The sequence below is a fragment of the Oncorhynchus clarkii genome, chromosome 6 (genome assembly GCF_045791955.1).
Source record: "Oncorhynchus clarkii lewisi isolate Uvic-CL-2024 chromosome 6, UVic_Ocla_1.0, whole genome shotgun sequence".
NCBI lineage: Eukaryota > Metazoa > Chordata > Actinopteri > Salmoniformes > Salmonidae > Oncorhynchus > Oncorhynchus clarkii.
The window spans coordinates 48,749,988-48,765,945 of record NC_092152.1 but is presented as its reverse complement, the minus strand read 5'-3'; the positions used below and the strand labels follow the sequence as shown (position 1 = coordinate 48,765,945).

The window sequence follows — 15,958 nt, the reverse complement described above, 5'->3', positions numbered from 1 at the left end:
TTTGGCCAATATCCCTCGTTGGCTGCGCCAGGTTGGTTCTGAATGCATATTGATGTCCAGTAAATTTCTCAAATGTCCGGTAAATTTAAATATTTACTGTCATGTTCACTGTCGCCACAGGGAACTCTGAAATGTGCATGTTGTTTTTATGCAGATTTTAGAATATTTGCATGAAATTCGGTCACCAATTGGATGGAAACCTAGCTATATGCACCCAAAAGACTCTGGCAAGTGCACTAGTCCTGTGTCACATTGATTATGCCTGCACATCATGGTTCGCCAGCAGCCCCAAACATCTAAAGAATAAGCTACAGACCAGACAAGATTTGTACTTAAACTCTCCCTTAATACTCATCTGGAGGTTGAGCATTTTTTGTCTGTATCTATGTAATTGTATATGTATTTATGTAAAAAAAAAAAAATCCCAGACGTTATTGTGCAATCTCGGTCACTGAAAAAATATTTGTGTATATATATATTTATATATATATATATATGTATTTTTTTAACTGATGAAATCAATCAATCAATCCAAATGACTCAAGAGGGAGCCCCACGGCACTTGATTTGAGCTGGGTTCGGACTTGCCGCGCTGGAAAACCAGGGAGTTTATTGAAAGTTCCAGGAATTTTGCAACCCTAGTTGCACCATTGTTCTTACATAATAAAACCATATGCAATTTCAGTAGCACATTTCTTAGAGTGATGGACTGTCCCATCCCCGCGGCCTCAGCAACAGATTAGTCCACTGAGACAAGCGCGAATCAGGCGGATGTCTTGTGCACCATGAAAAATATATACATTTGCCATTGCTCAACTAAAGAAATCTCAGTCGACCAAAATTGGGTTAGCCCTAGTAGGGAGGGATGTATTTTTTTTTAAAATTGTCGAGATTGACATAATCTATTATTATGGTGTTGAACAGGCAAATCGTCATTTTGAAGTGACCAAAATATGCTTCGTTCATTGGTTGTGTGGTGCACAGGCACAGAAACCTGTTGGTGGGAAAATTTGTTGCATATATTTTATATAATTATATTTATGGCATCAAAATGTGGAAAATCATTGTCTGCAGCTGCTTCTGATAATAGTGTAATGAAACAGTTAGGGAGAGTGATCTCTCCGTGGTGGTCAGCGAACCCTCAACCTTCTGGCCCAAAAAACATGCTCAAGTGGAAAAGTTGATATCAACGTTTATAAACATAGGGTTGCTACATTTATTGTTTGTGGTTGTAAACAATTTATTTAACAATACAAGGGGAGGGTCATGTGAAAATATTTGTAATGTTGGGCAGAGGGGTGCATTTTTTTTATGACACCTTGAGTTGGACCAGTCCCCCCCCCCCCCCCCCCCCCCCCAGTAAATATACATCTGTCCCTAATAAAAAACTTTTTATGCTAACAGATCCCTCTGTACATATTAAATTATAGTTTTCAATCCCTGTCACATCCTGATCTGTTTCACATGTCCTTGTGACTGTCTCTACCCCTCTACAGGTGTCACCCATCTTCCCTTGTGTATTTATACCTGTTTTGTTCAAGTCAAGCAGCGGTTTGTCTCTGCTCCTGCTTTTCCTCAGTCTCTCTTTTTCTCATCATCCTGGTTTTGACCCTTGCCTGTCCTGACTCTTAGCCTGCCTGCCGTCAGGTTCCTTGGCCTCTACTCTGGATTATCGACCCCTGCCTGCCTTGACCTGTTGTTTGCCTGCCCCTGTTGTTACAATAAACATTGTTACTTCACACAGTCTGCACTTGGGTCTTACCTTGATTACTGATAATCCCGGTGCTGAGTTAATGTGTAGAAGAAAATTGTATAGCTAATAGGCTATGTGTTTGTAGAATGTGTAGAGGTGTAGAGGTGAATGAAGCTTCAGCAACCAATGTGATAATGGCAGGGTTAATTTTTGCTAGTTTTTGCTGTTCTCCAAATAGCATTTTAGAGTTAAATTAAATTTAACTTTCCAAAAATGTCTTGGATGGGGGGGGATAAAGCCCACTTCCCCTCCCCCTCCAGACCTCACTGAAACTCAGATCCTGGCTACGGCCATGTGCTGGACGTAGTAGCTACCTTTAGTCTGGTAGACATCTGGTATCCTCTTGGCTTCTCCGTCTCTCCTCCTGGCCAAATGATCTTCCTCTGCGGATTCATCACCACCTACAAAACCAAAGAAATAGAATGGCTAGTATGGGAAAAATAATTCAGACAGTACAATGATATGGCACGCTAATTTAATTGGGCTAGTTATTTCACCTCTATGTACAAACCACCCCAAATATGAATGTTCCCCATACAACTTGGTTTTATACATTTGATAATAACACAAGCACAAAATGTTAGCACCAAGGCATAATTACTTAATTTAACACTCAATTTAAAAAGATACTGTATTGTGTACAACTGGTAACATAAAACATTTAATAAAACCCCCCGTACTTGGGTGCCGTTGAAAATGCCCACTTGCACCAGCCTGGTCTTTTGGTAGTTCAGGATGCTGTAGGTAGCAAACCGCCTGTCACCATCGTCATTAAACTCGATGCGTCCTGTCAGGCCATCTGGGTACTTGGATGACATCAGCACTCTAGAGTCCAACGGGGAGATCGGAGGGATGGCATCATCAGACAAATCATCCCAATATGACGTGATGGGCTTGGTTGATGAGAGGTGGTGAGATGGGAGAATGAAAACAATGAGGATGAAGGGAGGAGGGTGGGGGTGGTGGATCTTTTTGGAACTATAATGCAACGCATTTCGAATTAAGTGTGTGTTCGTAAATTCAATCTGGAGTGCCAGAGTGCGCTCTGTGCATTTGTAAATTCAGAATGTTGTCAGATTGTCCATACATAAATTCATAGCATTTCGCTCTCGGAGCGTTCAGAGCGCACACTCAACACTCTGGCCGAGGATTAGGGTTGATGCGAGCATTCTGACAACACAACAGCAGTTAAGCACCCAAGCTAACTGGTTAAGGTTGGCTAGCTTGTTAGCTACTTCCAGACACAAATGAGAGAACACCTCACTCTGACCATTTTACTCGCCCTTGCAGAACTGGTTATACTGATTTCATGTTATCCAGAGCGTTGGTGACTGTAACTGTGTGGCTGGAAACAACATTTACTGACACCGGCCATATTCAACGGGTGTTGAGCATTTGTAAATGCATCAGTTATTCTGCTCTCTGGCACACTCAGGCGAGAGTGCTCTGGAATCAGAGTAGATAGCCAAAGTGAATTGACAAACGCACCCTAAGTCCTCTGATGTAGAATCCTCTATCCCCTTAATTCTGAGTTCTGTCTATGTAGTCTTGCCAAAAGCCAGACACTACATTTTGGAGGCAAAGGAAATGCAATTTGAGATGTACCCACCAAGGCTAGCCCAACCCGACTTGAATTTGACCTGCATGGCCCTAAATGCCAATGGAAACTAAGCTTAATTTCTCAGAGAATGCACAATGAGACAGGGATGATTTTCAGGGGTTTGACTTGGTCCACTTCCAATTAGAACTGCTCAGAAAGGAGGTCTTGTTTTCAGACTGCCCTCCCTGCTCTGTCTCCCAGCAACCTCAGGTGCCTGGGCCAGCATGTTCAGTTTTATGTTTTGGCCCTTGTCTTATACTGAGGACCATACAGGACTGTTCTGGTTATATTCTGGTTATTTCAAGCTGACTCAGACCTACTTCTGACTGTGTGCAAATAAACAAAAACAAAAACAAAAAGTGTTTGTTTAGTTACTCTCACTATTACTTGTGGCCTTACCGTTTGAAGAGCGGTCCAGTCCTCCAGATGTTTGTGTTGCCTACACAGCCGCGAGGCGGTTCTGTGATGTTCTCCTTCTCAAAGAGCTCCTGGATGGACTGTGCCACCACAGCCACGGCATCGTTGATATGCGCCGACTCGTTCTTGCCGTTGATGAGCTGAAGGCCGAGCAAGCCTGACCAGTCAACAAAATCACAGTTTTAGAGAAGCACTCGACCCGAGATGGCTAATATTAAGCCATGAACATTAAACTTGCTTATATAGAAACAACAAGTACCTATTAAGGATAGGAGTTAGGTTGGGGATGATACTGTACAGAACATGGGTTAGGGCAAAGTGAGCATGTTGAAGTGAAGGTTATGTACAGACGTGTCATACATGTAGCCAGGCAACAAAAAAAAATGCAGTTGTAGCTTACCATCGGCTTTCTGTTACACTTCAATGTGGGGGTAGCAACACACTTTTTCTAAATTAGCCCATGAGAGCCAGACACTCATATTAACGTGAATTCAAAGCAATGTAGATTACAAAAACCTCTATTTCATTTGTTGTCTACTGAAAAAAAAAACACACAAACTAAAAATGGAACAAACAAAAGATGTTAGACATTTAAAGCACAGTACAATGAGAAATAACTTGTTTTAAACCTTTAAACAAACAAATGTTTAAACGTTCAAACATTCAATGTATTACACACCACACTGATTAGCCGATGAGGATAAAACATTTGAATAATAAAGCAATGTGACCAGCATGACCGATCTGTCACACAGTCTGTGAGAGAGGCATAGGGTATAGGAGCAGGACATACCATCTGGTGCTTCACTCAAAGCTTTACCAGACATCTCCCTCTCTCCAACCAGCCACACGTAGCCAGAGCCCGTCATGTTGAGCTGGCGGGCAGCTTTGTAGACCGACGCCGCTTCGTCCTCGCTACAGTCAGATACACATCATTACCACAATGGCAGCTCCAGTCAATCTCCAGTGACTACACCAAGAGTACAATACATGTCAATGTTTATTTTGTTCGGTGCAATAAATGGTTAGTTCATCCAAAATGTACAGGACCACTACTGGCCAGGGTACCAATAACATAGGGACACAGTATATTTCTGTTTTCATTCTTAATATATTATTATTATATTAATATGATATAATATATACTGCATGTGTGTAACCTGTATTACTATATACTACTACTGTATAATGATGTCATCGAGTCCTGCTGGCCTCATAATAAAGACGTGTCTGTGTGGTATATGAGGTTTAGAGGTATAGTGCAGTGAGGGATGTAGATGGGAGCTGACCTGGCAGAGAGGATGATGACGCGAGCCTCCAGGTCCTTGGCCTCCAGCAGCATGGATGTCAGGTTGGTGTCTTGGCTGAACAGGAGAACTTTCTCTGCCTGCAGTTAGGGGACAAAATTAGCAAGGAGGAGAAGGACTCAGCCCTGAACCATGCTGTCTTCAGCTCCTCTTTTTCTTTTTTTTTGGGGGGGGGGGGGGGGGTGGAAGAAATGGAAAAAAAGGTTCCAAGATAATCTGTTTAACTGAAAAAAATCGAAGCTGGTAGGAAAAATTGTTCTGCATTTGTGCATGCAAACTGAGGGTTATCAAGACTCCAAAGAGGAACGTGCAAGTTAGAAGTAGAGAGGGAGAAGAAGATTGATGCAACCGCAAATCAAAGTGGTGGAGGAAGGGAGGAGGGTGGTGGTGGTTTCTTTCCCAAAGAACAAAAGAAGAAGGAAATGCTGCAGAAAGGTAGGAGGTGCCATCTGGATTGTGCCTGTCCCACACGTCCAGATCTCCACAAACTTTGTCAAAGTAATAGACTTGCAATCTCCTTGGTTTGAACACATGCAACCCTTTACACAAAAATAAAAAAGGTTGGAGGGGGCATTTCATTTTGCTGAAAATATACTAAAAACCCATTCTCGACTGAAATCATAAAAGAAAATGTAAAAATACGTGCTACCAGGATAAGGATATCTCTGGAATCGGTTGTTGACTGTTTGACTTTCTAGTTTCTAGTAGCTACGTTCAGAGAATTGGTGGGCGGCGTGCATTGACCATGCAAGTATACCTTGGGTCCTCGCTTGTTGTCATAGGACAGTTGGTCGAGGTTTTCATAGTTCTTGTTTTTATTCTGATGAGTAATGTGCACAGAGAAAATATGCAGACACAGAAGGATATTATAAACAGTTATAAATGGTGTGCAGTAAAGCATTCCAACAAATCTCCACTTTTCTGCTTCAACTTGGGATTCCCAACACTGGGGCTTGCAAAAACATCAAAGGCCTGCTCACAGCATCACAGATTCCTTAGGTTTTAACTGTCTGACACAGGCATGCTCCACCATGGTGTTGTGGGAACCAAAAATATCCCCCAGCGACATTGCTCATTCAGTAGTCTATAGTCATTCTCAAATGGAAGGCCAATGGCAAATGCAGCTACAGCTCACCAACGTATCTAACTGAAACAGCATTAATATCTAAATGTAGTATAATCAAATAGGACTGTAGGAAATGTATTAAGCTAATAGAATTTCCGGAAAAATTACATCTTAGTGTTGCTCTTGGACAATTTTTCACAGATCCTGTATCTGAAAAGGCAAGTTCTCTTCATTAGTATATTTTACTAAATATCCAAATTATGTTTCTCCCTTATTCCTCTTGAATTATTATTTTAAAAACTGTATGTTGATATAATACAATATGGCATGCAGATGGTCTGTCTAGACACAAAGCGCCCTTAAATATCCCTTAAATAGTCCCTTAAATATCCATTAAATGCCACAAGGTTTGGGACCAGAGTCTTGGATCTTTGGATAAATCAGCTAAATATAGTGTGTATATACTGTGTACATACAGTATATTGTGTATATACTATATATTGCGTATATACAGTAGTATTTAATTCCAATGGTATAAATAGGTCTGAAGATCCATAGCTTTAAAAGCTGCTCAGGTCTACAATGTAAACCCAATGATCTACACAAAAACATAACAATAATAAATATAGTCTATATCTATGTGTGAAGCTAATCATACATGATTTATACGTATTAATGACATATTAGTCTGGCGTTGCTATACCTCCAAAATCACGTCAGTGTCAAGCCTCCCTTGGAGGTATGGAGAATTTTGTATTGCAAAAAAGGTTTGAATGGTCCGCTGGCTCCCAGCCCTCCCCCACACGCCCGTAGAAGGCGTGCTGTGTGTTATGTGTATCACTGTTTTCCGTCCGGGTAGTTGTAACCTATGCTAGTTTCAAGTGCTAGTGTGGCCGACAGTCTGCGATTTAAATTTATTGAAATTGAAAGTGGATTACACTGGAAAAGTCAAACGTCACATACTTTTAATGTGGGGCTATGACAGTCAATTGCAAATGTCTCTTATCTCACCACCACTAATGAGATGGGTGTGCTTGATGCATGTCTCGTTGGAGATTCTCTAAGTCAGAGGGCGTGGTCGACAGTGCACACCTCATCTCTGCTGTCACATCCAACCTGGATTGATGTTTGATTTTAATGCAGACGAGAGCACTGAATCCAGCTTCACACAGATATGAGCTGGCAAAGGGTAGCCTACTATGAAGGGTAGCCTACTATGAAGGGTAGCCTACTATGAGTTTTATGGTACTTTCAAGACAACTGGGAACTCAGAAACATACGAGGTCTAATCATAACATCAGTGATCTTGATGTCGGAAAGTCGGAGGTCTAGAAAGAGGCCCGAGTTCCCGAGTTGGAATTCTGAGTTGGATGACCTTTCAAAAATATTTTTCCCAGTCGGAGCTCGTTTCTTTTCCAGTTCCCAGCTGTCTTGAACGCACTGAAGTCGGAAGTCAGAGATTTCCGAGTTTCCAGTTCCGAGTCCCCAGTCGTTCTGAATGCGGCATTAATGCTTGGAGGGAGATGGCAGGGTATTCCTTTTGAGTCAGGAACCAAAACTTCTCTGTAGTGACCCCTGAATGTGTTGTCTGCAACATTCAGTCACATGACAGCTCGATCATCTGATTGATTTCACTTACCGGCATGTCAACTAATCCAGGATTACAGTCAAACGGATTGGGAAGCAGGACCCAAAGTGCTCTTCCAAGTCTGGGAGGTGAGCAGTCATCGCTCGTGTGAGACACTTACCGATGCTGTTTTCTGTTATTTTCTTTTCATTACACAGAAGGTCAGCCAAGTCTGTTTTTGTTTACATCCACTGTGACAACAGTTCCTCTCTCAGTTCTACAAATATTTCCAACACCCCCCCTTCAATAACAATCCAGGCTTGGTGTGAAATAGAACATTGTCATGCTCCGATCCCATATCTCAACATAGTTTTGCAAACAGGCTTGCGCTGTGGTTGGATGTACATTCGAAGTTATCAGCTGCAGTATATCTCTGAGTTCTGTGCTCAGCTCTTTTGCCGCCAGTTGCTCTTGGTGTATCATACAATGCGTCCATATGGCATTGCCTTCACACCATAGACGGAACCCCATCTGTGAAAAAGCCCACCATTCGATCCCATATGGAATCTGTTTTTCGTCAGTATAGCCACGCAGCACATTGAACATTCCCTATGCCGTTTCATGCTCAGGAATCGTAAGACATAACACTATGTCCTCGCGAATAGCAAACAAAAGTCAATGCATGGGCATCTCGGCCCTCACAGCTAACGTCCATTTTGAGAGCATAAGCTGGGAAGTTTCTTAGTCGTTCAGAGTTTCCTCTTAATTGCTAGCAATAGCATAAATTATTTGTTTAACAGCATTATCTGAAAAAGGTATTGATGTGAGTTTCTGTGCCTCTGCCTCCCCACACACTGTTTTCACCATTTCAGTTGTGTCCGGTAATATCAAAGTCTCTGCAATAGTACGTGGTTTCATACTATAGTGTGCCTAGCCATTCATTGTGGGAATGATTCAAGTGCAATGGTCAAGTACGGCCTTTTCCCATGATCTAAGGTTTGGTTTTTTAGGTTAACCACATTACAATGATTTTGAGATACAAAGACGATATTATAATATATGTATATATTTTTTTGTATTTGGGAAATTCTCCCACTACCCCATTTTCATATCCCTAGTTTAGAAACCGCTGGGTTAAGGTAATGGTTTTGGTTAGGGACTTCCCAAGGATCCCGGATAGCAAAGACCCTATGCGAACCGAACGAGTGTGCTCGCATACTCCCTTAAAATACCTTTGCTTCAAAAACAGAAAAAAAATATCAATATTACTGTTTGTCCATCTTGAGACACCGTAGCCAGTATACACTTCCTCAAAATAGTCTGAATTAATCTAGGATAACTCAAGAAATCTGTCATAAATGTTCACGATTTTGCAGAGATCTAAGTTGTGCAAATCTAACTAAGATGATAGTGCAGTATTTCTCAAAATAAAAATGTGCATAAACGATTTGTCTCTCGTTGAATGACTACAAACACTTAATTGAAGAATCCCTACAGTTGACCAATCAACGACGAAGGGGCGTAAACTTCGGCTATCGACTGCGGCTTGTCTCGAGAAAAAAAATTGTGTGCGGGAACAGCCGGGATTTTTTTTTTACAGAAGACCAAAACTAACAAAAACTAACAAAATATTGTCATAGTATATGCACAAACTGTTCCGAACTGTTTCGGATGGGAAGCATGTGTACGCCTAATACAACTGGGAACTCAAATCAAATCATGACGTCAGTGATCTTGAGGTCAGAGCTCGAGAAAGAGGCTCAAAGTTCCCGTGTTGGATGACCGTTCAAAGCGATTTTTCACAGTCAAAGCTTGTTTTTTTCTGAGTTCCCAGTTGTCTTGAACACACTGAAGTCAAAAGTCTGAGATTTCCGAGTTCCAAGTTCCCAGTTGTTTCAAATGCAGCATTAAAGACGATTTATGGTCATGTGTGATGTTAGGTTTGATACTGAAGCTCTGAGGCATGCATTGAAATCGCTAAGCAGCTAACTTTGAAGCAGTGTGCATATGTGTATCACTTTATCAGAAGTACATTATCAATGATGTCCGAAGCTTTTTGGTGAAATTTGGTGAAAGCGCTGAAGCCTTCAGAAAGCCTTGGTTTCCCATCACTAGCATCTGCATTGGCAGTACAACATTTACTGCAACGCGGCTTCTGCAGAAGTCAGGGCATTCATACTTATTTTGCTTATGGGGAGCAGAGCAGATCTGTTGTGAAGGAAGTTGTCAAGGAAGTGAGTTTGTGTTTATGCAGGATGCACTGCCCCCACCTACCATCAACCAATCATGTCAATGCAAAGCTATACGGAGCTCTCCGCAATGTTACAAAATTTGAGTGGTGCATGGAGATGCGTTACGGAGCTTGATTTGACCTCCACAAGCCTCTGAAGGCTCCGCAATTGTTCCACACCCTCTGTACAGAGCCTCCGGGCTGCATTTTTTTTTTTAGATCAAGCATGCATCGGCTTTAACTGAGCTGCTAGCTAGCTAGCTGATTTTACACACTGTTTAGCTAAGGGAATTAAATGTCATCAGCTAGCTAACTTCCTATTTGTTAGCTATCTTAATGTAATCATTGTAAATTAAAAACAGTCTCCAAATGCATTTGTAGCCATGGAAGAGGGGGAAATTGCAGCTCCAGCTATCAGTAAAGAGAGAGTGGCTGTGTGTAGTAATAAGAAGAAGAACAAAAGATGGCAGTGTCGAATGCCTTGTGACTGACCAAATAATAGTACTATTACGCTGAGCTGCTCACTCGTGGGCAACAACATTCAAACTGGATAATACCTCAAAACAACAAGTCAGGCTAGAGAATTTTATAGACAAACACTACCAATGCAGTCAAAACAAAAACATGGCTGAGATTAAACATGGAAAGAATGGAGAACCAAAGTCATTTTTTTTAAAATAAATATGAGCCTCTTTGACTGACACAAATTATCTATTTTCACCACCCTGTACAGTAAGCATGGAAACCGAACTGCTAAAATCTAACATGATAAATTAAGCATGCTTAAGTTCAAATCAAATAAAAAATGTATTTGTCACAGGTGTAGCGTAGACCTTATCGTGAAATGCTTACTTACAAGCCATTAACCAACAATGCAGTTCAAGAAATTGAAAATATTTACTAAATAAACTAAAGTAAAAACGTTTTTAAAAAGTAACACAATAAAATAACAATAATGAGGCTATATACAGGGGGTACTTGTTAGTCGAGGTAATTTGTACATGTAGGTAGGGGTAAAGTGATTATGCATAGATAATAAACAGCAAGTAGCAGCAGTGTAAAAACAAAGGGGTGGGGTGTCAATATAAATTGTCCGGGTGGCCATTTGATGAATTCAGCAGTCTTATGGCTTGGGGGTAGCAGCTGTTAAGGTGACTTTTGGACCTAGACTTGGCACTCCAGTACTGCTTGCCGTGTGGTAGCAGAGAGAACAGTCTATGACTTGGGTGACTGGAGTCTTTGACAATTTTTTGGGCCTTTCTCTGACACCGCCTGGTATATAGGCCCTGAACGGCAGGAAGTTTAGTAAGTACGGCCCAGTGATGTACAGGGCCAGACGCACTACCCTCTGTAGCACCTTAAGGTTGGATGTCGAGCAGTTGCCATATCAGGTTGTGATGCAACCGTTCAGGATGGTGCACGATGGTGCAGCTGTATAACCTTTCGAGGATCTGGGGACCCATGCCAAATCTTTTCAGTCTCCTGAGGGGTGTTGTTGTGCCCTCTTTACGACTGTCTTGTTTGGACCATGATAGTTTGCTGATGATGTGGACACCAAGGAACTTGAAACTCTTGACCCACTCCACTACAGCCCCGTCGGCCCTCCTTTTCCTGTAGTCCACGATCAGCTCCTTTGTCTTGCTCACATTGAGGGAGAGGTTGTTGTCCTGGCACCACTGCCAGGTCTCTGACTTCCTCCCTATAGGCTGTCTCATCGTTGTTGGTGATCAGGCCTACCACTGTTGTGTTGTCAGCAAACTTAATGATGGTGTTAGAGTCGTGCTTGTCCACATAGTCGTGTGTGAACAGGGAGTACAGGAGGGGACTAAGCATGCACCCCTGAGGGGCTCCAGTGTTGTGGATCAGCGTGGCAGATGTATTGTTGCCTACCCTTACCACCTGGGTTTCGGCCAGTCAGGAAGTCCAGGATCCTGTTGCAGAGGGAGGTGTTTAGTCCCTGGATCCTTAGCTTAGTGATGAGCTTTGTGGGCACTATGGTGTTGAACGCTGAGCTGAAGTCAATGAACAGGATTCTCACACCGATGTCAGTCATTTAGGCAGGTTAGTGTGTAAAGATATACATGAGATGAAGGCAAGCCTTAAAATGAGCCTTGAAATAAGTGATGAGAAAGCCACGACACTGGAAAAAGAAACAAAAACGCTTCAGGGTACAGTCAATGTAATGAAAGCTGATGTTAATGAATTTAAAAGAGAGAGAACATTGTTAAGATAAACCTTACTTGATATACAGACTACATCAATACGCGGAAATCTGGTGCTTACCGAAATTAAAGAAAATGAAGGTGAAGATCCATAGATTCTGGTGAAATAATTTATGGTTCAACAGCTACAGATCCCAGACAGCCCTGTCGACCAAATTATACTCAAACTGGTACATCGTTTTAGACAGAGAGGACAGGGATACGAGCGCCCAATTGTTGCCAAATGTGCATCCTTAAAAGATGAAATAATGGTTAAAACCCTGGGAAAAAGACTTGCAGGCTTTAAAATAGGCATGAACAATCAGTTCCCAAAGGAAATCACAGAACGACGCAGAGTACTGTATCCACTCTCCAAAGACAATAGACTAAAAGGGAGACGTGTAGCTCTTGTAGTCGACAAGCTATACATTGATAACCAACTATTCAGAGACACCAAGACCACTCCATGGTTATTCTAAATAAAATGGAACATCCAACACTGTTAATGATTGTCATAAAAAAATAAACAGAAATAATAAAATAAAGCAATTACTAAATCAATTATAAATACACTATACTATTCAAGTTATGGAATGTTGTAAAATACTTTGTGTTCATTTTTTATGTATAGTATTTTTAAATAGATAAAAGATAGGAAAATTCATTAAATAATAAATCCCCAAATACAAGTAACTGGAACACAAAAGTGGCGCCGGAGAACATGGCTGACGTTTTACGTGCTCCTAACCGATTGTGTTTTTATGTTCATGTTTTTGCGCTGTTTGTAACTTATTTTGTACATAATGTTACTGCTACTGTCTCTTATGACCGAAAAAACCTTCAGGACATTCAGGACCGACGTGAATGACATACTGGCCCAAATCCCTGTCATTTGTGTGAAGAAACGACGGAGAAAAAGAGGACAGAGGTTGGGCTGCCATCAGAGAATTCGTAGGCGATCGAATAAACCCTCCTGTCTTCCTTTCTTCTAGCTAACGTGCAATCATTGGAAAATAAAATCGATGACCTACGAGGAAGATTAAACTACCAATGGGACATTAAAAACTGTAATATCTTATGCTTCACTGAGTCGTGGGTGAATTACGACATTATCAACATACAGCTGGCTGGTTAGACGCACGCTGTATCGGCAGGATAGAACAGCGGCGTCTAGTAAGACAAGGGGTGGTGGACTGTGCGTATATGTAAACAAAAGCTTGTGCACAATATCTATGGAAGTCTCGAGGTTTAGCTCGCCTGAGGTAGAGTATCTCATGATAAGCGGTAGACCACACTATCTACCTAGAGAGTTTTCATCTGTACTTGTCGTAGCTGTCTACATACCACCACAGACTGATGTTGGCACTATGACCGCACTCAATGAGCTGTATTCTGCCATAAGCAAACAGAAAAACGCTTATCCAGAGGTGGCGCTCCTAGTGGCCGGGGACTTTAATGCAGGGAAGCTTAACTTCTTATGGCTGGGGGGAGTATTGAGTAGCTTGGATGAATAAGGTGCCCAGAGTAAACTGCCTGCTACTCAGTCCCAGTTGCTAATATATGCATATTATTTCTACATTTGGATAGAAAACACTCTGAATATTCTAAAAACAGTTTGAATGATGTCTGTGAGTATAACAGAACTCATATGGCCAGGCAAAAACCTGAGAAAAAATCCAACCAGGATTTTCAATTCATTCCCTATTGAAGATACAGTGGGATATTGGTCATGTTGCACTTCCTAAGGCTTCCACTAGATGTCAACAGTCTTTAGAACCTTGTTTGATGATTCTACTGTGAGGTGGGGGCGAATGAGAGGGGAATGAGTCAGGGCTCTGCCAGAATGCCTTCAGCTCGTGACACTCGTTCACGTGAGAGTTTGCTCGTGTTCCATTGCATTTCTACAGACAAAGGAATTCTCCGGTTGGAACATTATTGAAGATTTATGTTAAAAACATCCTAAAGATTGATTCTATACTGTCACGATAGTCGTATGGAGTAGACCAAAACGCAGCGTGATTAGAATACATTCTTCTTTATTAATGAATAACACTTTAACAAAAACAACAAAACGAATAAGACGAAAGTGACCGCTATATAAACACTGTGCTAACATGCAACATAACATACACAATAACCCACGAAATACCCAAAGAAGATGGCTGCCTAAATATGGTTCCCAATCAGAGACAGCGATAAACACCTGCCTCTAATTGAGAACCAATCTAGGCAATCATAGACCTACATAAACACCTAGATGGAAACAACCCCATAAATCTACAAAACCCCTAGACAGTACAAACAGATTAAAGCAAAAACACACATATCACCCATGTCACACCCTGACCTAACCAAAATAATAAAGAAAACAAAGAATACTAAGGTCAGGGCGTGACATATACATTGTTTGACATGTTTCTACGGACTGTAACGGAACTTTTGGACTTTTCGTCTGCTCGTGCGTTATGAAGTTGGATTACTGGGCTGAACGCGCTAACAACAAGGAGGAATTTCGACATAAATGATGGACATTATCGAACAAAACAAACATTTATTGTGGAACTGGGATTCCTGGGAGTGCATTATGATGAAGATCATCAAAGGTAAGTGAATATTTATAATGTTATTTCTGACTTCTGTTGACTGCACAATATGGCGGATATCTTTTTGGCATGTTTGGTCTCTGAGCGCCGTACTCAGAAAGCTTTTTTGAAATCTGACACAGCGGTTGTATTAAGGAGAAGTGTATCTAAAGTTCCATGTATAACGCTTGTATTTTCATCAACATTTATAATTAGTATTTCTGTAAATTGATGTGGCTCTCTGCAAAATCACCGGATGTTTTTGGAACTAGTGAACATAACGCGCCAATGTATACTGAGATTTCTTTATCTAAATATGAACTTTATCGAACAAAACATACATCTATTGCGTAACATGAAGTCCTATGAGTGTCATCTGATGAAGATCATCAAAGGTTAGTGATTAATTCTATCTCTATTTCTGATTTTTGTGACTCCTCTCTTTGGCTGGAAAAATGGCTGTGTTTTTCAGTGACTTGGTGGTGACTTAACATAATCGTTTGTGGTGCTTTCGCCGTAATGCCTATTTGAAATCGGACACAGTGGTGAGATTAACAAGAAGTGTATCTTTAAAATGGTGTAAAATACTTGTATGTCTGAGGAATTTTAATTATGAGATTTCTCTTGTTATGAATTTGGCACCCTTAAATCCGTTTTGCCACATTTCGATCAGCACGTTAAATGTGCAACCAGAGTGAAAAAAAACTCTAGACCACCTTCACTCCACACACAGAAATGAGTACAAAGCTCTCCCTTGCCCTCCATTTGTCAAATCTGACCATAATTCTATCCTCCTGATTCGTGCTTACAAGCAAAAAATTAAAGGAGGAAGCACCAGTGACTCGGTCTATAAAAAAAGTGGTCAGGCGAAGCAGATGCTAAGCTACAGCACAGTTTTGTTAGCGCAGACTGGAATATGTTCCAGGATTCTTCCTATGGCATTGAGGAGTACACCACATCCGTCATTGGCTTCATCAATAAGTGCATCGATGACGTCGTCCCCACAGTGACTGTAGTGACTGAACCAGAAGCCACAGTGACTGAACCAGAAGCTATGGATTACAGGCAACATCCGCACTGAACTACAGGCTAGAGCTGCCGCTTTCAAGGAGCGGGAGGGACTCTAACCCGAAAGCTTATAAGATATCCTGCTATGCCCTCCAATGAACCATCAAACAGGCAAAGTGTCAATACAGGAATAGGATCGAATCGTACTACACCGGCCCCGACACTTG

The 15,958-nt window shown here is 41.4% G+C and overlaps 1 protein-coding gene across 2 annotated transcripts in view; it reads right to left on the bottom strand.

Moving 5' to 3' along the window:
- LOC139411248 (glutamate receptor, ionotropic, N-methyl D-aspartate 1b) overlaps positions 1 to 15,958 on the bottom strand; it is a 56,312-nt gene that overhangs the window by 20,387 nt on the left and 19,967 nt on the right. Inside the window, exons 4-9 of one of the 2 annotated variants that reach the window (XM_071157286.1) lie at positions 5,835 to 5,897; positions 5,060 to 5,157; positions 4,564 to 4,685; positions 3,753 to 3,927; positions 2,434 to 2,578; positions 2,068 to 2,154 (exon numbers count right to left, since the gene is read on the bottom strand). In XM_071157286.1, the coding sequence (XP_071013387.1) occupies positions 2,068 to 2,154; positions 2,434 to 2,578; positions 3,753 to 3,927; positions 4,564 to 4,685; positions 5,060 to 5,157; positions 5,835 to 5,897 (690 nt within the window). The remainder of the gene's footprint in view (positions 1 to 2,067; positions 2,155 to 2,433; positions 2,579 to 3,752; positions 3,928 to 4,563; positions 4,686 to 5,059; positions 5,158 to 5,834; positions 5,898 to 15,958) is intronic. The other variant, XM_071157287.1, reaches the window with a different exon arrangement.